The following is a 25,861-nucleotide window of genomic DNA, read 5'->3' on the forward strand; positions in this document are numbered from 1 at the left end:
CTCGGTAGTTTCTTGTATAATCTCCGGACCCGTAATCTGTCTATCCCCCACTTCACTCCAACAAATCGGAGACCTGCACTTTCTACCATAAAGTGCTTCAAACGGCGCCATCTCAATGCTTGAATGGTAGCTGTTGTTGTAGGAAAATTCTGCTAACGGTAGATGTCGATCCCAACTGTTTCCGAAATCAATAACACATGCTCGTAGCATGTCTTCAAGCGTTTGTATCGTCCTTTCGCTCTGACCATCAGTTTGTGGATGATAGGCAGTACTCATGTCTAGACGAGTTCCTAATGCTTGCTGTAATGTCTGCCAGAATCTTGAAATAAATCTGCCATCCCTATCAGAGATAATAGAGATTGGTATTCCATGTCTGGAGATGACTTCCTTCAAATACAGTCGTGCTAACTTCTCCATCTTGTCATCTTCTCTTATTGGCAAGAAGTGTGCTGATTTGGTGAGACGGTCAACTATTACCCAAATAGTATCAAAACCACTTGCAGTCCTTGGCAATTTAGTGATGAAATCCATGGTAATGTTTTCCCATTTCCATTCCGGGATTTCGGGTTGTTGAAGTAGACCTGATGGTTTCTGATGCTCAGCTTTGACCTTAGAACACGTCAAACATTCTCCTACGTATTTAGCAACATCGACTTTCATACCCGGCCACCAAAAATGTTTCTTGAGATCCTTGTACATCTTCCCCGTTCCAGGATGTATTGAGTATCTGGTTTTATGAGCTTCTCTAAGTACCATTTCTCTCATATCTCCAAATTTTGGTACCCAAATCCTTTCAGCCCTATACCGGGTTCCGTCTTCCCGAATATTAAGATGCTTCTCCGATCCTTTGGGTAATTCATCCTTTAAATTTCCCTCTTTTAAAACTCCTTGTTGCGCCTCCTTTATTTGAGTAGTAATGTTATTATGAATCATTATATTCATAGATTTTACTCGAATGGGTTCTCTGTCCTTCCTGCTCAAGGCATCGGCTACCACATTTGCCTTCCCCGGGTGGTAACGAATCTCAAAGTCGTAATCATTCAATAATTCAATCCACCTACGCTGCCTCATATTCAGTTGTTTCTGATTAAATATGTGTTGAAGAATTTTGTGGTCGGTATATATAATACTTTTGACCCCATATAAGTAGTGCCTCCAAGTCTTTAATGCAAAAACAACCGCGCCTAATTCCAAATCATGCGTCGTATAATTTTGTTCGTGAATCTTCAATTGTCTAGACTCATAAGCAATCACCTTCGTTCGTTGCATTAATACACAACCGAGACCTTGCTTTGATGCATCACAATAAATCACAAAATCATCATTCCCTTCAGGCAATGACAATATAGGTGCCGTAGTTAGCTTTTTCTTCAATAACTGAAACGCTTTCTCTTGTTCATCATTCCATTCAAATTTCTTCCCTTTATGCGTTAATGCAGTCAAGGGTTTTGCTATTCTGGAAAAGTCTTGGATGAACCTTCTGTAGTAACCAGCTAGTCCTAAAAACTGGCGTATGTGTTTCGGAGTTTTCGGGGTTTCCCACTTTTCAACAGTTTCTATCTTTGTCGGATCCACCTTAATACCTTCTTTGTTCACTATGTGACCGAGGAATTGAACTTCTTCCAACCAAAATGCACACTTTGAAAACTTAGCGTACAATTCTTCCTTCCTCAATCCTTCTAACACCTTTCTCAAATGTTCACCGTGTTCTTGGTCATTCTTTGAGTAAATAAGTATGTCATCAATGAAAACAATGACAAACTTGTCAAGGTATGGTCCACACACTCGGTTCATAAGGTCCATGAACACAGCTGGTGCATTAGTTAAACCAAACGGCATGACCATAAACTCGTAATGACCGTAACGTGTTCTGAAAGCAGTCTTTGGAATATCATCTTCTTTCACCCGCATTTGATGATACCCGGAACGTAAGTCAATCTTTGAATAAACAGACGAGCCTTGTAGTTGATCAAATAAGTCATCGATTCTCGGTATTGGGTAGCGGTTCTTGATGGTAAGTTTGTTCAACTCTCGGTAGTCGATACATAACCTGAATGTACCATCTTTCTTCTTGACAAACAAAACAGGAGCTCCCCACGGTGATGTGCTTGGTCGAATGAAACCACGCTCTAAAAGTTCTTGTAATTGGCTTTGTAGTTCTTTCATCTCGCTGGGTGCGAGTCTGTAAGGAGCACGAGCTATTGGTGCAGCTCCTGGTACAAGATCTATTTGAAATTCAACGGATCGATGTGGGGGTAATCCCGGTAATTCTTTCGGAAATACATCGGGAAATTCTTTTGCAATGGGAACATCATTGATGCTCTTTTCTTCAGTTTGTACTTTTTCGACGTGTGCTAGAACAGCATAGCAACCTTTTCTTATTAGTTTTTGTGCCTTCAAATTACTAATAAGATGTAGCTTCGTGTTGCCCTTTTCTCCGTACACCATTAAGGGTTTTCCTTTTTCTCGTATAATGCGAATTGCATTTTTGTAACAAACGATCTCTGCTTTCACTTCTTTCAACCAGTCCATACCGATTATCACATCAAAACTCCCTAACTCTACTGGTATCAAATCAATCTTAAATGTTTCGCTAACCAGTTTAATTTCTCGATTCCGACATATATTATCTGCTGAAATTAATTTACCATTTGCTAATTCGAGTAAAAATTTACTATCCAAAGGCGTCAATGGACAACTTAATTTAGCACAAAAATCTCTACTCATATAGCTTCTATCCGCACCCGAATCAAATAAAACGTAAGCAGATTTATTGTCAATAAGAAACGTACCCGTAACAAGCTCCGGGTCTTCCTGTGCCTCTGCCGCATTAATATTGAAAACTCTTCCACGGCCTTGTCCATTCGTGTTCTCCTGGTTCGGGCAATTTCTAATAATGTGGCCCGGTTTTCCACATTTATAACAAACTACATTGGCATAACTTGCTCCGACACTACTTGCTCCACCATTACTCGTTCCGACACCATTTGTTCCTTTCGTTCTATTAACCCCTGGTCCGTAGACCTCACACTTCGCCGCGCTATGACCATTTCTTTTACACTTGTTGCAAAATTTGGTGCAGAACCCCGAGTGATTCTTTTCACACCTTTGGCATAGCTGCTTCTGATTGTTGTTGTTGTTGCGGTTATTATTGTTGTTGGGATGATTGTTGTAGTTGCTGTTGTTGTTGTTGTTGTTGTTGGGCCGTTTGTTGTAGTTGCGATTGATGTTGCGATTGTTGGGATAATTGTTGCGATTATTGTTGTAATTGCTGTTGTTGTTGTATTGGTGATTCTTATCACCGTTTTCCTCCCACTTTCTTTTGACTTGCTTCACATTGGCCTCTTCAGCAGTCTGTTCTTTAATTCTTTCTTCAATTTGGTTCACGAGTTTGTGAGCCATTCTACATGCCTGTTCTATAGAGGCGGGCTTGTGTGAACTTATATCTTCTTGGATTCTTTCCGGTAATCCTTTCACAAATGCGTCGATCTTCTCTTCCTCATCTTCGAATGCTCCCGGATACAATAGGCACAATTCCGTGAATCGTCTTTCGTACGTGGTAATATCAAATCCTTGGGTTCGTAACCCTCTAAGTTCTGTCTTGAGCTTATTGACCTCGGTTCTGGGACGGTACTTCTCGTTCATCAAGTGCTTGAATGCTGACCACGGTAGTGCGTACGCATCGTCTTGTCCCACTTGCTCTAGATAGGTATTCCACCATGTTAACGCAGAACCTGTGAAGGTATGTGTAGCGTACTTTACTTTGTCCTCTTCAGTACACTTACTTATGGCAAACACCGATTCGACCTTCTCGGTCCATCGTTTCAATCCGATCGGTCCTTCGGTTCCATCAAATTCCAAAGGTTTGCAGGCAGTGAATTCTTTGTAGGTGCATCCTACACGATTTCCTGTACTGCTAGATCCAAGGTTATTGTTGGTATGTAGCGCAGCCTGTACTGCGGCTATGTTTGAAGCTAGAAAAGTACGGAATTCCTCTTCATTCATATTCACGGTGTGTCGAGTAGTCGGTGCCATTTCCTTCAAAATAGTTAAATGGAACAAGTTAATCATACAGAATATTAAGAGTAGTTAATAGTATTTCGTAGCATAATATGAACTCATTTATAAAAACTTTTTCTTCATATTAGCGTTTTATAAGTTTAAATTCGGGTAGTACCTACCCGTTAAGTTCATACTTAGTAGCTAATATACAATTCAACTACTACAATTCTATATGAAAAACTGATTATAATAATATTTCGCGTTCAAACTTTTATACAATATTTTACAAACTTACAATACCGCTTATTTTACATAAAGCATGAAATATAGCACACAATAACTTTGATACAAGATAGTTGTGAAGATAATTCTAGCTAGTACACAAGTCGTTCAGCAAAGGCAATAAAGACACGTAATTCATACGTCCAGAAACAAGTCATGCATTCTGGTTTTACTAGGACTACTTCCCATCCTTGGTCTTGTGCAACATAACCGTTATGGCCGTTGATAAGACAGCGTGTTGTAACGTCGTCAAAGGGACGAGGGTTACGTAATGTCCAACAGTCCCGTAATAATCTAAAAACCTCATTTCTTACCCCAATTACCGACTCCGTCACTTGTGGAAACGTTTTGTTTAATAGTTGTAGCCCGATGTTCTTGTTCTCACTTTGGTGAGAAGCGAACATTACTAATCCGTAAGCATAACATGCTTCTTTATGTTGCATGTTAGCCGCTTTTTCTAAATCACGAAGTCCAATATTCGGATATATTGAGTCAAAATAATTTCTTAACCCGTTGCGTAAAATAGCATTTGAGTTCCCCGCAATATATGCGTCAAAGTAAACACATCGTAACTTATGGGTTTTCCAATGTGATATCCCCCATCTTTCAAACGAAAGTCTCTTATAAACCAAGACATTCTTGGAACGTTCTTCGAATGTCTTACAAACTGATCTCGCCTTAAATAGTTGTGCCGAGGAATTCTGGCCGACTCTAGACAAGATTTCATCAATCATGTCTCCGGGTAGGTCTCTTAAAATATTGGGTTGTCTATCCATTTTGTGTTTTTAAACTGTAAAATAGACAAGAGTTAGATTCATAAAAAAATACTTATTAATACAAGCAATTTTTACATATATCATAAAGCATAAGAACACTATATTACATATATTACACCACACGAATACAACTATCTTATTCCGACTCGCTCGTTTCTTCTTCTTCGGTTTTGGTTCGTTTTGCCAAGTTTCTAGGGATATATGATGTTCCCCTAATACGAGCCGTCGTTGTCCACATTGGTTTAGAAAAACCTGGTGGTTTAGAGGTTCCCGGGTCATTGTTACAACTTAAGGACTTCGGGCGTTGACGATACATATAAAGTTCATCGGGGTTGGAATTAGATTTCTCTATTTTTATGCCCTTTCCCTTATTATTTTCTTTTGCCTTTTTAAATTCAGTTGGGGTAATTTCTATAACATCATCGGAATTCTCGTCGGAATCCGATTCATCGGAGAATTGGTAATCCTCCCAATATTTTGCTTCCTTGGCGGAAACACCATTGACCATAATTAACCTTGGTCGGTTGGTTGAGGATTTTCTTTTACTTAACCGTTTTATTATTTCCCCCACCGGTTCTATTTCTTCATCCGGTTCCGATTCTTCTTCCGGTTCTGATTCTTCTTCCGGTTCCGACTCTTCTTCCGGTTCCTCTTCGGGAACTTGTGAATCAGTCCACGAATCATTCCAATTTACATTTGACTCTTCATTATTATTAGGTGAGTCAATGGGACTTGTTCTAGAGGTAGACATCTATCACATAATATCAAACTCGTTAAGAGATTAATATATCACATAATATTCACATGTTAAAAATATATAGTTTCCAACAAAATTTGTTAAGCAATCATTTTTCAAGTAAACACGGTCGAAGTCCAGACTCACTAATGCATCCTAACAAACTCGATAAGACACACTAATGAAAAATTCTGGTTCTCTAAGACCAACGCTCGGATACCAACTGAAATGTCCCGTTCTTATTGATTAAAAACGTTCCATATTAATTGATTTCGTTGCGAGGTTTTGACCTCTATATGAGACGTTTTTCAAAGACTGCATTCATTTTAAAACAAACCATAACCTTTATTTCATCAATAAAGGTTTAAAAAGCTTTACGTAGATTATCAAATAATGATAATCTAAAATATCCTGTTTACACACGACCATTACATAATGGTTTACAATACAAATATGTTACAACAAAATAAGTTTCTTGAATGCAGTTTTTACACAATATCATACAAGCATGGACTCCAAATCTCGTCCTTATTTAAGTATGCGACAGCGGAAGCTCTTAATAATCACCTGAGAATAAACATGCTTAAAACGTCAACAAAAATGTTGGTGAGTTATAGGTTTAACCTATATATATCAAATCATAATAATAGACCACAAGATTTCATATTTCAATACACATCCCATACATAGAGATAAAAATCATTCATATGGTGAACACCTGGTAACCGACAATGACAAGATGCATATATAAGAATATCCCCATCATTCCAGGACACCCTTCGGATATGATATAAATTTCGAAGCACTAAAGCATCCGGTACTTTGGATGGGGTTTGTTAGGCCCAATAGATCTATCTTTAGGATTCGCGTCAATTAGGGTGTCTGTTCCCTAATTCTTAGATTACCAGACTTAATAAAAGGGGGCATATTCGATTTCGATAATTCAACCATAGAATGTAGTTTCACGTACTTGTGTCTATTTTGTAAATCATTTATAAAACCTGCATGTATTCTCATCCCAAAAATATTAGATTTTAAAAGTGGGACTATAACTCACTTTCACAGATTTTTACTTCGTCGGGAAGTAAGACTTGGCCACTGGTTGATTCACGAACCTATAACAATATATACATATATATCAAAGTATGTTCAAAATATATTTACAACACTTTTAATATATTTTGATGTTTTAAGTTTATTAAGTCAGCTGTCCTCGTTAGTAACCTACAACTAGTTGTCCACAGTTAGATGTACAGAAATAAATCGATAAATATTATCTTGAATCAATCCACGACCCAGTGTATACGTATCTCGGTATTGATCACAACTCAAACTATATATATTTTGGAATCAACCTCAACCCTGTATAGCTAACTCCAACATTCACATATAGAGTGTCTATGGTTGTTCCGAAATATATATAGATGTGTCGACATGATAGGTCAAAACATTGTATACGTGTCTATGGTATCTCAAGATTACATAATATACAATACAAGTTGATTAAGTTATGGTTGGAATAGATTTGTTACCAATTTTCACGTAGCTAAAATGAGAAAAATTATCCAATCTTGTTTTACCCATAACTTCTTCATTTTAAATCCGTTTTGAGTGAATCAAATTGCTATGGTTTCATATTGAACTCTATTTTATGAATCTAAACAGAAAAGTATAGGTTTATAGTCGGAAAAATAAGTTACAAGTCATTTTTGTAAAGGTAGTCATTTCAGTCGAAAGAACGACGTCTAGATGACCATTTTAGAAAACATACTTCCACTTTGAGTTTAACCATAATTTTTGGATATAGTTTCATGTTCATAATAAAAATCATTTTCTCAGAATAACAACTTTTAAATCAAAGTTTATCATAGTTTTTAATTAACTAACCCAAAACAGCCCGCGGTGTTACTACGACGGCGTAAATCCGGTTTTACGGTGTTTTTCGTGTTTTCAGGTTTTAAATCATTAAGTTAGCATATCATATAGATATAGAACATGTGTTTAGTTGATTTTAAAAGTTAAGTTAGAAGGATTAACTTTTGTTTGCGAACAAGTTTAGAATTAACTAAACTATGTTCTAGTGATTACAAGTTTAAACCTTCGAATAAGATAGCTTTATATGTATGAATCGAATGATGTTATGAACATCATTACTACCTTAAGTTCCTTGGATAAACCTACTGGAAAAGAGAAAAATGGATCTAGCTTCAATGGATCCTTGGATGGCTCGAAGTTCTTGAAGCAGAATCATGACACGAAAACAAGTTCAAGTAAGATCATCACTTGAAATAAGATTGTTATAGTTATAGAAATTGAACCAAAGTTTGAATATGATTATTACCTTGTATTAGAATGATAACCTACTGTAAGAAACAAAGATTTCTTGAGGTTGGATGATCACCTTACAAGATTAGAAGTGAGCTAGCAAACTTGAAAGTATTCTTGATTTTATGAAACTAGAACTTTTGGAATTTATGAAGAACACTTAGAACTTGAAGATAGAACTTGAGAGAGATCAATTAGATGAAGAAAATTGAAGAATGAAAGTGTTTGTAGGTGTTTTTGGTCGTTGGTGTATGGATTAGATATAAAGGATATGTTATTTTGTTTTCATGTAAATAAGTCATGAATGATTACTCATATTTTTGTAATTTTATGAGATATTTCATGCTAGTTGCCAAATGATGGTTCCCACATGTGTTAGGTGACTCACATGGGCTGCTAAGAGCTGATCATTGGAGTGTATATACTAATAGTACATACATCTAAAAGCTGTGTATTGTACGAGTACGAATACGGGTGCATACGAGTAGAATTGTTGATGAAACTGAACGAGGATGTAATTGTAAGCATTTTTGTTAAGTAGAAGTATTTTGATAAGTGTATTGAAGTCTTTCAAAAGTGTATAAATACATATTAAAACACTACATGTATATACATTTTAACTGAGTCGTTAAGTCATCGTTAGTCGTTACATGTAAGTGTTGTTTTGAAACCTTTAGGTTAACGATCTTGTTAAATGTTGTTAACCCAATGTTTATAATATCAAATGAGATTTTAAATTATTATATTATCATGATATTATCATGTATGAATATCTCTTAATATGATATATATACATTAAATGTCTTTACAACGATAATCGTTACATATATGTCTCGTTTAAAAATCATTAAGTTAGTAGTCTTGTTTTTACATATGTAGTTCATTGTTAATATACTTAATGATATGTTTACTTATCATAGTATCATGTTAACTATATATATATATATCCATATATATGTCATCATATAGTTTTTACAAGTTTTAACGTTCGTGAATCACCGGTCAACTTGGGTGGTCAATTGTCTATATGAAACATATTTCAATTAATCAAGTCTTAACAAGTTTGATTGCTTAACATGTTGGAAACATTTAATCATGTAAATATCAATCTCAATTAATATATATAAACATGGAAAAGTTCGGGTCACTACATTTATTGCTTAATCATGTTTAGATTTACTTTAATTACTTGTATTGATCTTGTTCTAGCCATGACTGGCTAGATTTCATTATGTACACTTGATTATGAAGCTTGATATCTAAGGGTTGTTCATATTGATGTTTATGATTGGTTTTAGATGAATTTATTAGCTTGATGATTGTGATTTGTCATTAGAATTAGCCAAAAGATCCTTTGTTATGCTTGTTTTGGACTTTACTTTGATTATATGAGTTGTGTAGCTTTCAAAGGGATTTGATTAGTGAAGAAACTTGTACTTCAACACTTAGGTGATCTAGACAAAATTGAGGCTTTCAAGGGATTGGGGTCTTGGTTTGGGTTGATTTTCAATTGATCCTTAGTCAACATAATGAGGTTTGGTTTTCTTATGGAATTTTGATTACCAAAGGATTTTAGGGGACTTTAACCTAGGCTAAGTACTTGTGATAATTGCATTATTCAACTAAGATCAATTGGTATAAGCTGATGGGAATTTGTAAGTTTTAATTTGATCACAATAACATCTAGTAGGGATACTAGCCCAAAGTTTGAACACAATTAGACCTTAAGTGAACAAAGAACAACCCGAATGCTTCAAGTGGATTAAACAAGTGTGCATGTCTTTAATATTGATAATTACTTATTCATTTTTAGTTCTTAGTTTAAATTGAAATAGTTTTCTTAATATCTCAATTTCAAAACCCCTCAATCAAACACAACTTAGGATGATTATGAGTTTGCATCGATTCAACTAGCAACTACCGCTCTCTTGGGATGAACTTTAAATGGAAAACTTACTAATTGCAACTACCGAATAATTGTTTCTCATATGCTTGTCATATAGTTGAGTCCATGTTTGATATAAATATAAATGAGTTAAAGTATGATTGTGAAACGAGCATCAGTGACCCTTGTCACAAACTGGTCCTAACCACAACACCAAATAAGAATAAACATTAAATTAAAATAAAAGCACTTATAAACTCACGTAAGCACACTAAGGGTACAATAGTAATCGTACATCTAAGCCCAGTTTGAGGATGTTACAGATGCAGTAAATTTAATAATTTAAATTTATTTTTGGTTTATTGATAATTCATGAACAGTGATGTCTAAGATCTCTAGGGTTAGGTTGCTGGATTGTCCGATTTTAAGGGTCCTGCCTAATCTCTAGATGTTGACTGGCCATTTAGTAGTGGACGATTCGATAAATTGAGAGTTTATTTATTTATTTAAAGTTAGCGATAAAAGTTGTTTAATATATATATATATATATATATATATATATATATATATATATATATATATATATATATATATATATATATATATATATATATATATATATATAGGGGCAGGATCAATGGGGAAGTAACCAATCGGGGGGAAGCGGAGGGAAGCAAAAAAAAAATCGTTTTTTGATAAAACTTTGTTCACGAACATTATATATTGGATGAAAATAAGAACATTTAGAAAAGACACTTCGTGATGAATGTTATTATTTTGGGGGGAAAACGATCGACAAAAATAACATTCAAGATAATATTGTTCGTGAAGAATGTTAACGTTTTTTTTTCATGTTTTGTGAAGTAAAATTTAGCCCGATTTAGGGTTTAGGATTTAGGATTTAGGGTTTAGGGTTTGGTGTTTTGGCATAAACCCAAAACACCAAACCCTAAACCCTAAACCCTAAACCCTAAACTCTAAACCGTTCGTGTTAAAAACTCAATCTAAATCCTAAATCTAAACCCTAAATCTAAACCCTAAACCCTAAATTTCTAAACCCTAATATCTAAACCCTATAAACCCTAATATCTAAACCCTAATATCCAAACCCTAATATCTAAAACCTCAACATACGCTCGAAAAACACGATAATTGTTATATATTACTTCTTCAAGCATTTTCCCGCCAAAATAAAAACATTTATCACAAAGTGTCTCTACTAAATGTTCATATTTTCATCCCATCTATAATGTTCGTGAACAAAGTTTTTTCAAAAAATGAAAAAAAAAAGTTTTTGCTTCCCCCCGCTTCCCCCCGATTGGTAACTTCCCTCTTGATCCTACCACTATATATATATATATATATATATATATATATATATATATATATATATATATATATACATATATATATATATATATACATTAAATGAAATACTTAATTCTTTTTCTAAATCTCGTTCTAAAATATTTCTTTAATCTTTAGTTAAAATTATATATATATATTTATTTACAACCTTAAAAAGATATATATGGAAGACTGCAGGTTAAGCGTATCTTCGGTTTCTACCAAATTTAAACGACGAGTAAAGCAAATGGAAGATATAACGTTTATGGAAATGACGGCTGACCTGATTAAGGAGTATGAGGCTGCTGAGCAAGAAAGGATAAGATAAATGTTGGAATGGAATGAGTACATGAGACAAGTTAAGAATACACCACATCTTCCCAAACCAAATGCGTATTATTAGATTAATGATGAGGAAGAGTTAGTTAACGAGGAGTTCGAATCAGTCAAGACCAAGCCATTTAAAGACGAAGAAGAAGAAGGTGACGAGATAACATCACTACAACCAAAATGGGATTATAGGACCCTTTCTCCAGGACCCTCAAAACCTAGGGTCCTAAAAACCACATGTTGTGACACTGAATTTGATGGGTCCTATCAGCTGACCTTTCAAAAAGAGTCCTAAAAAGTATACTTAGTTATGTGTTAAAACATTATATTCAAACATTTACTTCCATACAATCTTGGCAAGAAAAAAAAGAATATGAATAAAGTTTATATCTATGAAGATGAAGATGAACTTGAAGATGAGGATATGAAGACATAATGAAGATGGGAGGAAGTGTTCTTAAGATGAAGAGAGAAGAGATAGTTAGAAGTAAAATGAAAGAGTATTTGTAAAGTGAAATGTGTGAAATGTGTGTCGAGATGTATATCGACCAAAAAGGGTAAAGGGAGGTGTTGAAAGAGTTCAAGTCAACATGCATTAGAAACATAAAGATTAGAAACATAAAGATTGGGTTTTGTATGAATGCATGAACGCATATAGCTTGTTGACTAAGTTTCACCTATAATACATGTATGAATACATGTATAATACATATATTTCAAGTGTATTAAGTAATTATGTTTTTGTATGTATGTATTTAAATGAATGTAGTATGTATTTATTAATGTATATGGTGTATAAGTTTTGTATTTTGTATTAGTTTACTTTCTAATTATATACACATGTATAATCATATATGACTTTATATAATTAATTTGTAATATGTAATATGTATAAGTATTTAAGTTTTATTTGTAATTAAGGATTTTAACGTATATTTGTAGGTATAAGGGTGTATCTAAGGATATGTGTGGATGTATAAATACCAAGAGAAATTAAAGACTCGAAAATAACAATTTGTTTATAATGTCGGAAATTCTATGTAATCGAACTAGACAAGAAAACCTCGTCAGAAAAGTTAGAGTTGTCACTGAATGTCAATGCAATTTGATTGTTTGGGTTAACAGTTATTAGTATAAGAACCCTGACCTGAATACCATGAAGTTTGAGAGATAGTTCATATAACCAGTGGCGAAAGCAGAAATGTTTTCACCGGGGGCTGAAATTTTTTTAAAAGCGTAATAACTTTTTGGGGCTAAATATGGAGGTTTTTGGGCAAACTATAGAAGTTTTTTTGACAAAATATAGAGGCTTTGGGGGGGAAATATGGAGACTTTTATGCAAAAAATTTCATGGGTCAAAATCGAAAAATTCAAAAATTTTGTACTAAAAATTACAAATCTGCTGTGGCGGATGCCCCCCATCGTCCCTTCAAATTTTCGCCACTGCCCATCGCTTCTACCTTCCTTCCTGCGCAGCCCTCCGCCCACCTAGGCTTCGATGGCAGCGCTGCGCCCAGCCATCCGACCAGGCTACCTCCCTGCATTTCGTTCATTTGATTGTCTTTCTGTGAAATATTCGTGGACGGAAGGGAGTGCATAATGGATTAGTACTTTTTGCTTTTGAAAGTGGGTCCCAATTTATGTATTAGTACTTTAACTAATAGTGGGTCCCAATTTATGTGAAGAAATATGTCATTGTTGGTAGCGTTTAGTCCTAAGGTAGTCGTGAGAAGAAAGTACTAATGTGACGCTAATATGACAACTAGTTCTGGAAAGGGAGTGTGTCTTGGTTGGGACCACTCTTACCGTAATAGGTGTCTATGTATTAGGGCTTTGATTCGGCCACCCACGATACCTAAGTCTAAAAAAATGTAAGCCCGATAAATTATATGTATTATCAACAAACAAAAGGAATGAGAATAAATATATTACATCACAAATATATTGGATTTGAAGAATAAGCACGTGTAAAAAAAATTATTTTCGTCAAGAAATAACTGCGAATTTAGTTACACGTTTAACATGAAGATCGACATAGAATCAGCATTTATCCATTTAATTGAGTATTTAGCCATGCTAATCTTTCAACAGCCTACTTGAACTTATTACTTATATATATGGTACTCATTCTTGCAACTATTTTAAATCTAAAGAACTTCCCATTATTTGAATAACTTGTTCAATTTGAAATAACTTGTTCATCTTTAGTTATCAAGAGTATAATGGGGATCAGTGTACAACCACTTGTACTAAAACATCCAAATGTTTTTTACCCGATTACATGTAAGCTAAAGAAGGCGGTGAAACAAATCCCACACAGGCGAGTTCGTTACTCCATGCATAAGGGGAATATAAAGGCTGTCGTACAACATCCAAATGAGATGAATCCGTTGTTGCAAATGAAAACGGAGATGAAGAGGGTGGAGAAAGAGATCCCTACAAACCCACCTCATTGGAAATTTTGTTACTCGATGATGAATAAGATATCTACGATGTTGGTGCTCATGATTCAGTCACTCGACGACAAAGAGCTTCGTGATGCAGTAAGTTTTGTTAGTCAGTTTTCTATGTATGGACATGCATCATCTTCTGTTTTTGATCCGGTTAATATACATGGTTTTTACAATGCAGGGATGCGCTTTGTATGTGGTTCTTCGAGCCCTTGATACCGTTGGTAAGAAGAAAAATAGTTCATAACAAATTATAATATGTTAAGACTACAATTATCACAACGTGGTGGTGGTGTTTTATTTGAATCACGCCAGCTCAACAAGCTCGTAACGCAGCTTGATGCACAAAAAAATTGTTGGCGTAATTAATACTGTCACGAGATGAAAATTGAGCATGACCGATATTTTTGACCATCAGAAGTTTTGGACAAATTTAAAAATGCAAATAATAACAATACCTATGCATCACAAATTAAGTAAAGATGAGACCTACATCTCATCACCCTACCCCATCACCCCCTCTCACTATTTATATTTCAGGTATCACATTTGTCACATTAATACTATGCTCTACAAAAAACTTGATAGCATCACCATTGAAAATTGGTCTAATATAACTTTATAATTTATATGATCTGGAATCTAGAATCTTCAACGTTTTTTTATCCTTTGTTCAGAGGATGATCCGGAGATAAGTGACGAGCTTAAGATACCAGTTCTCGAGGCATTTCATCGTCATATTTATGATCCCGACTTTCGGTTTAAATGTGAGTATACACATTTCATGTGCCAGTACCATTATAACTTCGTTTCTAAACAATTAATGCTTGTTCTAAAAACTATTTGAAGTCGATGAAATTACATATAAATGTGAGTATATATACACATTCTGTTGTATTATTTGTTGACATGCTAAATCTTTTGAGTCTTTACCTTCATTTGAATTAAAAAAAAAAAAAAAAAAGATGAAAGATGTCACACATGACCACATCTCCAAGCATACAGCTCCATACGTCTGATTTCGTTTTGCTTTGTGTATATGTTCTAACATATGTATATGTATATGTTATTTGCGGTTTTGTTTTGGTCGTGTACTCTAAACTGTTCTTATTTTATAGTTTAATAAAATATAATGTTTCTGACTTCTCAGAAAAAAAAAAAAAAAAAAAAAAAAAAAAAAAAAAAAAAAAAAAACCGTCACAATAAGTACCTAGTATACATCCACAAAAGTCAATCATGATTCAACTGAAATCTTTAACTTAAGAAACTGAACTAGACTATCAACGTAGGCTCTGATTAATGAAATATACTGATAGCGATAAGATTATAAATACTTAATATGAGCTATCTTGTATAGATTATATATAGATATATAGATATATATGTATAGATAGCTGCCTTTGCTTTTATTTACCCATACTGTAAATCCTTTAAATGGTGAAATTTTCTTAGTACTTTATTAGATTTAACGTCTTCGACTCAATCTTTTACGGAGTAGTTGGCAGTCCCAAATTATGTATTATGAGTCCTAATAACATCCAATTTATATAAAATAAGGAACGCTAAAAACTTGTACTTAATATCAAAATTATAATACTCCCTAGTACTTTAATTATTTCGTATATCTTGTTGTAATTATTCGGTTTATTGTGTCCCACATCAAAAAGTGAAATATTAAAATGTGCATATATAAGCTTATGGAAATCTCTCTATCATCAATTGAATTTAGAGTAACGTGAAACACATGAACTTATATGTTGTACATGGTGTCGATCCGACATATCAATAGATAAATTTTCATAGTACTTAAAAACCGAAAAAGGTTAGACACAACTGAAATCGGGATGCATTAAGCGCCTGAGCGGGATCATGCATACCCATAATAACCACCATAATAATAGAATACAAAATGCCTTGTGAATTTTGATCAATGACTAAAAATTTGCATACAGATTAAATTAAAAAGGTTAGACACAACTAAAATATTTATTTTAAACTAATTAAATATGTGGCTGAAAATATCATTAAACGAAATAAATGATCCATTCATCAATATGATGAAGGGAACTCAACATAAATACAAAGAGCAAGTGTATGCCATTCGATTGTGTATCTAACAAAAGAACCTACCAACAACATTGAAATAAACCGAATGGCATAAAAAAACGAGATTTTATTCTCATATATAAATTTGGTGACCGGAACCTAAATTAAAAGTGGTTATTCAGAGCCAACTAAATTTTGAAATTCCATAGGCAATGAAGCCAAAGGATTCGACTTTTCTATCACACCACACGAACAAAAGTGAATGATCATGAGGCAAAACATGTCTTCGAATAAGAAAATTTATAACCAAGACTCTTTCTTTATAAGCGAGCCAATGAAAAAACGACATCTTTGATGGGACATAATGATCCATATTGATTTGAGCAAAAGAGAAAATTGTGTATTTCCTGCATAACCAAAATTCTGATGGCCTCGGCAACTTTGGCAGACCCGTCTTGAGTAGACACCCAACACGCTCATGCTTTCGGTTTCTTGCTTGGCAACTCTTTGGCCACCATTTTTTTAGAGCCCTCCACTTTATCTGTGTTCTTTTCTGTGAAAAAAGCTTAATTCGATCCTTGACTATCTGCGATTTTGATTTCACTGTCCATGTCAAACAAAGGAGAAACATCGAGTACATTTTTTGTCCAAATTTGTTTCTTTTGCAACGATTTTTTCTTCAAATTGGACTTGGGCAGGCTACTATTATCGTTGACGATTTTTTGTTTTCCCCCTCTTTTACAAATAACAACACAATATTGGTTGTCGATGCATTGCCCTTTGGTTTGGTCAATTGCGGAAGAAATTCCATTTGCGTTAATTGCTGTTCATTGTAGTTAAAAGGCAATGTTTGGGAAGAGGACAAGTTTTCAATACCATGACCAATGCTTTTATCCGATATGCATTCATTTTGGCTCGGATTATCAAGGCTTGGAAATGAACTAATGGTATTATCTTTGTTTTCCTTCTTAAGTTTGTGCATAGATATAGCCTTTTTTACCTTTTCCATTGAAATAAACCGAATGGCATAAAAAACCGAGATTTTATTCTCATATATAAATTTGGTGACCGAAACATAAATTAAAAGTGGTTATCCAGAGCCAACTAAATTTTGGAATTCCACGGACAATGAAGCCAAAAGATTCGACTTTTCTATCACACCACACGAACAAAAGTGAATGATCATGAGGCAAAATATGTCTTCGAATAAGAAAATTTGTAACCAAGACTCTTTCTTTATAAGCGAGCCAATGGAAAAATGACATCTATGACGGGACACAATTGATCCATATTGATTTGAGCAAAAGAGAAACTTGTGTATTTTCTGCATAACCAAAATTCTGTTGGCCTCGGCAACTTTGGCAGACCCGTCTTGAGTAGACACCCAACACGCTCATTCTTTCGGTTTCTTGCTTGGCAACTCTTTGGCCACCATTTTTTTAAAGCCCTCCACTTTATTTGTGTTCTTTTCTGTGAAAAAAGCTTAATTCGATCCTTGACTATCTGCAATTTTGATTTCACTGTCCGTGTCAAACAAAGGAGAAACATCGAGTACATTTTTTGTCCAAATTTGTTTATTTTGCAACGATTTTTTCTTCAAATTGGACTAGGGCAGGCTACTATTATCGTTGGCGATTTTTTGTTTCCCCCCTCTTTTACGAATAACAGCACAATACTCGTTGTCGATGCATTGCCCTTTGATTTGGTCAATTGTGGAAGAAATTCCATATGTGTTAATTGTTGTTCATTGTAGTTAAAAGGCAATGTTTGGGAAGAGGACAAGTTTTCATTACCATGACCAATGCTTTTATCCGATATGCATTCAATTTGGCTCGGATTATCAAGGCATGGAAATGAACTAATGGTATTATCTTTGTTCTCCTACTTAAGTTTGTGCATAGATATAGCCTTTTTTACCTTTTCTATTGATAAATGAAGTTCCTCCTTTTCTACATTTTCTTCTCTGTTGATAGACACTCTACAACTTTTCTCGATTTGTCACCATCAACAGCTATCTATTCTTCTATGGAATCGTTTGAGATGGATTCAATTGTCTAAGTTAAATTCTTGAACTCAAACCTTGCATTTCAGAGTTGAAGTATTCTCAATGATAATGATAATCTAACTAATAATCGATACATTAATTTGATCGGATTTTGATTATTTAATTATTTATTCTTTCAAAGTTAAAGTATACATTAAGGAAATTGGCGCAGTATCAAATCTTAAATCAATTAATATTCAACCTTGTTTTCATTACTAAAAAAATGTTAGATATAATTATGTCCTATTTACAGACAACTTATGGCCTTAACCCTTAATCTTCTTTCTAATTAAAAAAGTATATATATATATATATATATATATATATATATATATATATATATATATATATATATATATATATATATATATATACACACACACACACACACGTATATATGACTAATTTTTTTTGAAAACTACTAATTCGTATAATAATTACTAACCAGGGGCGGATCTACCTTGGGGCAACCGGGGTCATCTGCCCCTGACGATCGAAAATTATTCGCAATTCTTTTTAATTAAATTCCAAATAAAATGATACTGACCTATGTAGTTATAAAATAAATGTAAGAACATATCACAAGATTGATATAGATCAGTTTGTTAGCGCGAGTTACTACTAACTTCAAGGTTACAGGTTTGATACATGTATATGTATTTTGTTTATTTAATATATTGTTTTATGGTTGTAGCTTATATAGTTATAAGATGTTTAAGAAATAAATAGTAAGGTTATTAGCTTAGATAAGTTGATTGTTTCTTGTAAATGAAACATATCACAGGTTCAATACTTGCATTACTCAAATTTTCACATAATATTCTAATGTATATTTAGATATATTTTTCTATCCTCAAACTTTTGTCTCCGTCGAAATATATATCTGGATCCCCACTGTTACTAACTCATTATTTATTTTATTGGTTTGAAGGTGGGACAAAGCTTAAGAAAGTTCTCATGGACAATTTCCATCATGTTTCTAGAGCTTTTCTGGATGTTAACAAAAGGTTTCATACACTAGTTATATATCCATACTATTATGGCGCTAACACTTATAAAAATTACTGCTTTAGCAAATGCTTGGAATGATTTTATATTGGATATATATATATATATATATATATATATATATATATATATATATATATATATATATATATATATATAGCCCCTTAATATATTTAAAACTACTCCTTAAAAATAATCATATACACTCAATTGTCAGAAGTGTTAAGGAAAGAAGTACTCTCTGCCCTTTAAACAAACACCTAATAACCCTAGCTAGTTATTATCCACTAACAAATTAAACAAAAGCAACATACATAATAACAAGATAAACATCATTTTAGATAACAGCCTTATATCACGAAATACCACTAGTTAATTTTTATGTAAAAAATAACTGTTAAATCATATAAGATATCAGTGAATTTAACTATAGAACTCATATATATTTCAAAATTTTGGTTTTTCTTTTAAATTATAATTGGACACCACTAAATTTACTACTAAGACCACATATAATTTTCAAATTTGTTGTTTTTTTTAAAATAAACAACCACTAAAATTATATTTAAATATAATTAGTACTGAAATTTTTTGGAACTCCATTAATTAAATTCCTATCATGAAATCACCAATGATCATAGATATGATGCGAGACATAACGTTATATCCATTTTAGACTAAATTCACGTGTACAAAGGTTTTCAAAGTTAGAGTTAGTCTTATAGAAAAACAAATCAAACTCAAACATAGAAAATAATTCTTTTTGACTCATGCGAGCCAAATTATTCTACAACTTCTTATTGCCGGTAGGGAACCCTCCAACTCGGATCATGCATAGACTCACAATTTCCTTCATTTTTTTTTTTAACAACGATTGGGATCACCCGAGCTGGACTAAACCACCGTTGCGATCATCTCCCGTTTCGACTATGCAATGCACCGATAATAACTTCGCCCCCATCGCCGCCCTAGAGGAAACCTTGAAACCGATCCAAGGGAACGGCCAAGTAAAACTCTGTTTGCTGGGAGATTTGGCTTGCTAGAAATTCACCACCTCCCCTTTACCCCCCCCCCCCCCCCCCCCCCCCCCCCCCAAAAAAAAAAAACGATATGGAAAAGGTGTCATAGGTGGATACTTCATGGCAGGGATGAAATTGTGTTTTTAATATATAGCCAACGGGGGTCGAACTCCTCACCTCCCTAAAGGAGGCACGCCACCAACCGCTGGATCACATCATTGACTTTAACGTCTTATTTAACTTCTTATTCATTGATCACTCTCCACAATTTACCACTTAATAATCAAGCAAAGTTAAAGTCATAACAACTTTAACGCCCCTTAGCAACACTCATGAACGCTTATCGAATACCACTGAGATCGAGAACATCCGGGACATATATACCGCTCGGCCACACATAATCATAAGACTTTTGATACCTCATCACTAGGGATGCAGGCAATGGATACCCGATCCAGTGGATATCCATCCGATCCACCCGATTATTCGTGGATATGGACGATCTAAATGGATATGAATATGGATATGGATGAAAAAATTTCATCCATGGATGAATCTGCTTCCACCCGAAATAACTAAATATATAAATTTATCACTCAAATTAGTATCATTTATGTAGTGATATTTCATTAATTATATTCATATTCATCTTTCGTTATAATTTTTCTAAAAATATAACTTTATTCTTATATTTTGTTTTGTTTAATTTAAATGTATTTATCGTACTTTGGTGGTTTAAATGTGATTTCATGTAATTAAATTAAGCAACTTACATGTCGATATCTTTACACATTTAATAGGCTATTTATTGAATATTTGTTATATAGATTAGTAAAAATGTGACTTTCGGTCGCATAAATTATTAAATTTTTTTACTTTTGATCGTATATAATGAGCCACCGCTTATAATTGTTAAAAATAAGATAAATTTAAATGGATATGGATAATTATCCATTAACCCGCTTCACTCGACGGATATGGATATGGATGGATGAAAACTAAAAAAAAAAATGGATATGGATATGGATACGGCCTCATCCGATCCATATCCGATCCATTGCCATCTCTACTCATCACACTTTATTATGTCTCAATTTGTGAAATGTCAAGCAACACAATAGACATTGAATTCGAGTCAAATTTTATCAGCTCATTTATATTAATGTCAAATTTTATCAGCTCGGCTCATTATCAGCTCATTTATATTAAAAAATCAGTCAAATTTTATCTCGGCTTGTTAAGCAAACACTTGAATTCGAGTATGCGTGTTATCATTTTAGTAGTAAATCATAAGTTCATTCACAAAAATATATTAATGTCCTCTAATTCATTGGTCATAATTCATACGTGAACATAGCATTTGGGATAATTGTGAGTAGTAGTGGCTATGGGATGATTATGGGTACATTAAAATATGAAGATAAATAAATAAATATACGTAATACTCAATTAAATTAAAAGTAGGTATGATCAATTAGGTTGTCAAGTCTATACCCCTTATGTTAAGGTAATTGCTCACCATCACTTTGTTAGTTTGTTGGGTGAAATTAATTTATTTTTCGTAATACAAAACAATTCATTTAAATTTATTATTAGTTCCCACATCGATTTCAATGAAATTCTCTAGGAACCTTATAATACATAGCAGACCATTACCAACACCACGTACATTTACTCGGCATTTTAAGGAGACTTTCATCACACTATTGGGCCTTGATAGTCTACAACTGGATCTAGAGTACATCTATACATAAAAAAGGCTTGAGTGTTTATATAAATGGCCTCCAAAAACTAATGGGTCCTGTGCAGGTGATCCACTTGAACCCCTATTGGGCCGGGCCTGGGCATTGTGTTTCGAAGAGCTTTGTTTGTAGAGATCGATGAAATGTATCACAACCGCAAAATATGTGAAAATATTTCACAAATATTCTACCATAATGGCCTGGTATTTATGAATCAATTACTTACCAGGGAACACGATCTTTCTCTACCTTAGCGACATCCCATTAGTTCATAGTTTAATATTCTTTGTATAAGAAAGTAAAACCACCCTAGTACATGAGGATATGACAACACGCTTCATGCCAAAAAAATATGACAATGGTTGGTATGACCTTTTACAAAACATCCTGGATTTGAATCTTCTGGCAACCAAACAACACATGCTAGCTTCTCAATGTTACAATGTAAAGATGACAAAAGCTATATGAAAGTTAAAATTAAAGGTTGGGAAATATGGTTATTTATACTACTCCGTATATCTAAACAACACAATTTTAAACCATGTTTTTTGTTATAACAAATATCTATACCAATTCTTCTGGTTGGTCCCCTAGACTCCATCAGCATCTTCAAACATTCAGTTGATCCTACCGGGTAAGTATTCATTCGGCCGGGATCATGCAAAGACTCACAATTTTCTTTCAGACTCAAATAACCTTCCTCTTTGATTTCTTGTTCCTTCTTCACTCCCAACATGTCAATACCTCGTATCCCACCTTTGATGGAATTTTTTATTATATTTTTTTCCCAATTCCACCTCAACATAGAAATGCATATACGTATGTAGTTCACTAACTTAGGTGTTTAAAAGGATTTAGGGGAATATATTTCCGTATTAAACTTACATGTACGGTTAAAAGAAGATTTACATTATATGTACTTGAACTATTTGGCAGTTACCAGGAGATAATTGAGGATACTACCATGAATATCGGGGCAGGAATGGCAAAATTCCTAACTAAAGAGGTATTTATTATCATCACGAGGTGATACGTGCTGTAAACAATTTCGCACACAGTAGTTATTATTGGAAAAATTCATTTGTAACTTTATTTGTGTTGTAAACTTCATCACTATAGGTAGAGACAATTGACGATTACGTTGAGTATTGCTATCTCACTGGTACACTTGTTTCTTTGGGCTTTGAAAGACTTTTTCAAGTCTCAGGCAAACAAATTGTGTTTCCGGATCATCTATCAAATGCAATTGGGTTATTTGTGCAGGTAAATAACATTTTGGATATTTAACCTCTCAAATTATTTTAGAAAGTTTACTTTATAACTAGATTATTTATACAATATTGCAGAAAACGGACGTCATTAAAGATTTTATGGAGGACATAGGAGAAAAAACATCTCACATGGCTTGGCCTCGCGAAATCTGGAGTAAATATGTTAATAATCTGGAGGTACCTTTTTTATGATCTTATACAGATGGATAAACTAAGGGTGCGTTTGATAAAATTGAATAGTTAAATGTTGAATGGTTCATAATCTGAATGATTCAAAGGTTCTAAATGACAATAAGCTGTTTGATAATGAATGAGAAATGTTAGTGATGTAAAATTACTTTATTCACCTTTATATAAATAAAAATTAAAATACAGTTGTTTAACTATTGTTCTTGATATACTTTAAAGAGGATATTGCATAAAATTTATGTGCTTATTAGACGTATAATCACTCTAGGACTTGACCTCCGAAGAGAACACAGAGAAGGCTATTCAATGTGTGAATGAGATGGTGACGGAAGATTTAGTACACATGAATGATTGTTTGGAATTTCTTTCTCAATTGCATGATCCATCAATCTTCAGGTTTTTTGGTATTTTACAGGTACACAAAAGAACTTAACATTAGTTGGTTGCAATTAATAATTGTCAATTTGTCTTTAATTTGCTTCAACATTATGATGATATGGCATCATTTTAATCAGGTTCTAACGATCGCCGAGGTAGCTTTATGCTACAATAACATCCAAGTTTTTAGAGAAAAAATATCATTGACACCCGGTAAGTTTTTCAGCTTAATTTCGCGGGTAGAATTTACATTAAGTTAATTGTTTGTTTTTGCAGTTTCTAACTTATATACATATACATATTTATTATATAGATCTAGTAGCCAAAATATTTGTTAGGACTAAAACAATGGCAGATGTGTATGGTGCTTTCTATGAATTTTCTTCCATCATTTTGTCCAAGGTATTAATATTAATATACTGTTAACGATATAAAATATACAAGGTATATAAAGGGCCTTAGATCCTTAATGTGTGAATTTCCTGCTCTAATTTTTACAGGTTGAAATGAACGATCCAAATGCCAAAATAGCAATTAGCAGGATAGAAGCAGTTCAGAGACTTTGCAGGGACTCAGGAACCTTAGACAACTGGTTTGTCAATTTTATTATTAATAATACACACTCGTACATATAACATTGTTGAACTCTATTGTTACAATGAAATTTATTTCCTTATTTCACTGATCTGATCAGGGAATCTTACATTCACGAGAGCGACCAACCTACAAATATGCTTTGGTAACACTTTTCATTCTTTCTTTATACTCTATTATTGATGATCGATATCTAAATATTCATTCTTGTTTCGTTAAGATTGGAACCCCTTTAAATATCAAATAATAAACATGTACGTGATAAAGTGCAACCCATTACATTCTTATTGCAGCCCACCAAAGCCCAACCCAAGCCAAGTGAATGGAAAGTCTACTTAAGGAGGAATGTAGGAAACAAATGATCAACGGCTAAGATTGTTTTAGTTGTTAGTTTGTTATAGAGAGAGAATAATATATTAGTGATTGTCTTGGTGAGAAAGACATTCATTGATTTTACTTTTGTGATTGTATAAGCCATTAGGCTTAGGCAGAAGATCCTCCTGCTAAAGAGATCTTTCTGATTTATGATATATGTATTTCATCCATTGCAATAAATAAATATTCCATTACATCATCTCATTTACAACAACAAAATTCAGTGTTGCATTCATAGTTATCATTACATCATAACTTGCACATTATCAATTGGTTCCATTGCCACTTTCCCTACTTTTCTCCATCAATGGTGAATCCAGAACCACCTGCAATCACAACCCGACTTCAAGCACGTGTTGATGCACAAGACGCTAGAGCAGAAATTCATGAACAAAAAATAGAACTCCTTTCAAATCAAATGAAAGATCTGAGTTCAACAGTTGTTACCATGAAGGAGATGCTTGTTGGGCTACCAAAAAAGCTTGAGCAGATGATTGACAATCGAATTCCAAAACAAAACTCAAACACCTTCACACCATCTTCTTCCTCTCAACCAAATCCAACCATTGAAAACCCATATACACATCCAACATTCACCAACAACTAAAATTATTTTACAAACAACCTTCAAAACAACCCAATCGATGACCCCCTGTTTTCAGTTCCAGAGGTGCAAATTCCCCTTTTCGAAGGTATTGATCCACGAGGATGGATCACCAAAGCTGATTTGTACTTTCAAGTTAACAAAACTCCTAAAAACCACAAAATCTTACTCGCTTAGATGTGTATGAACGGAGTCGCCTTAAATTGGTTTACAAACTTGCTAATTAAGCAACCAACTACAGATTGGATGCAATTCAGGAACAAATTGATGACCGGATTTAGTGGAACGAAGTTCCGTAATGTTCATGAAGCATTAGTGAAAGGACCCGTCCTAATCCATCCGGACAAAGTCCACATCGATTACAAACGATTCACAATAGTTGGTTACAATCGTGAGGTACTTGACCTCTATATGATACATTTTACAAACATTGCATTCGTTTTGAAAAGACAAACTAC

General features: G+C 33.8%; 1 protein-coding gene across 1 annotated transcript; it reads left to right on the forward strand.

The window, feature by feature from the left end:
* The first annotated feature begins 13,905 nt into the window (after positions 1-13,905).
* On the forward strand, positions 13,906-24,962 carry LOC139859757 (squalene synthase 8-like). The gene is made up of 13 exons (XM_071848532.1): positions 13,906-14,226; positions 14,315-14,357; positions 14,811-14,900; positions 19,155-19,230; positions 22,929-22,998; positions 23,112-23,255; positions 23,339-23,440; positions 23,721-23,867; positions 23,968-24,043; positions 24,144-24,232; positions 24,331-24,422; positions 24,525-24,569; positions 24,718-24,962. Exons 1-13 carry the CDS (start codon positions 13,906-13,908, stop codon positions 24,761-24,763), a joined length of 1,341 nt encoding a protein of 446 aa, XP_071704633.1. The 3' UTR covers positions 24,764-24,962.
* Positions 24,963-25,861: the final 899 nt, after the last annotated feature.

This window comes from Rutidosis leptorrhynchoides, chromosome 7 (assembly GCF_046630445.1).
Source record: "Rutidosis leptorrhynchoides isolate AG116_Rl617_1_P2 chromosome 7, CSIRO_AGI_Rlap_v1, whole genome shotgun sequence".
Lineage (NCBI taxonomy): Eukaryota > Viridiplantae > Streptophyta > Magnoliopsida > Asterales > Asteraceae > Rutidosis > Rutidosis leptorrhynchoides.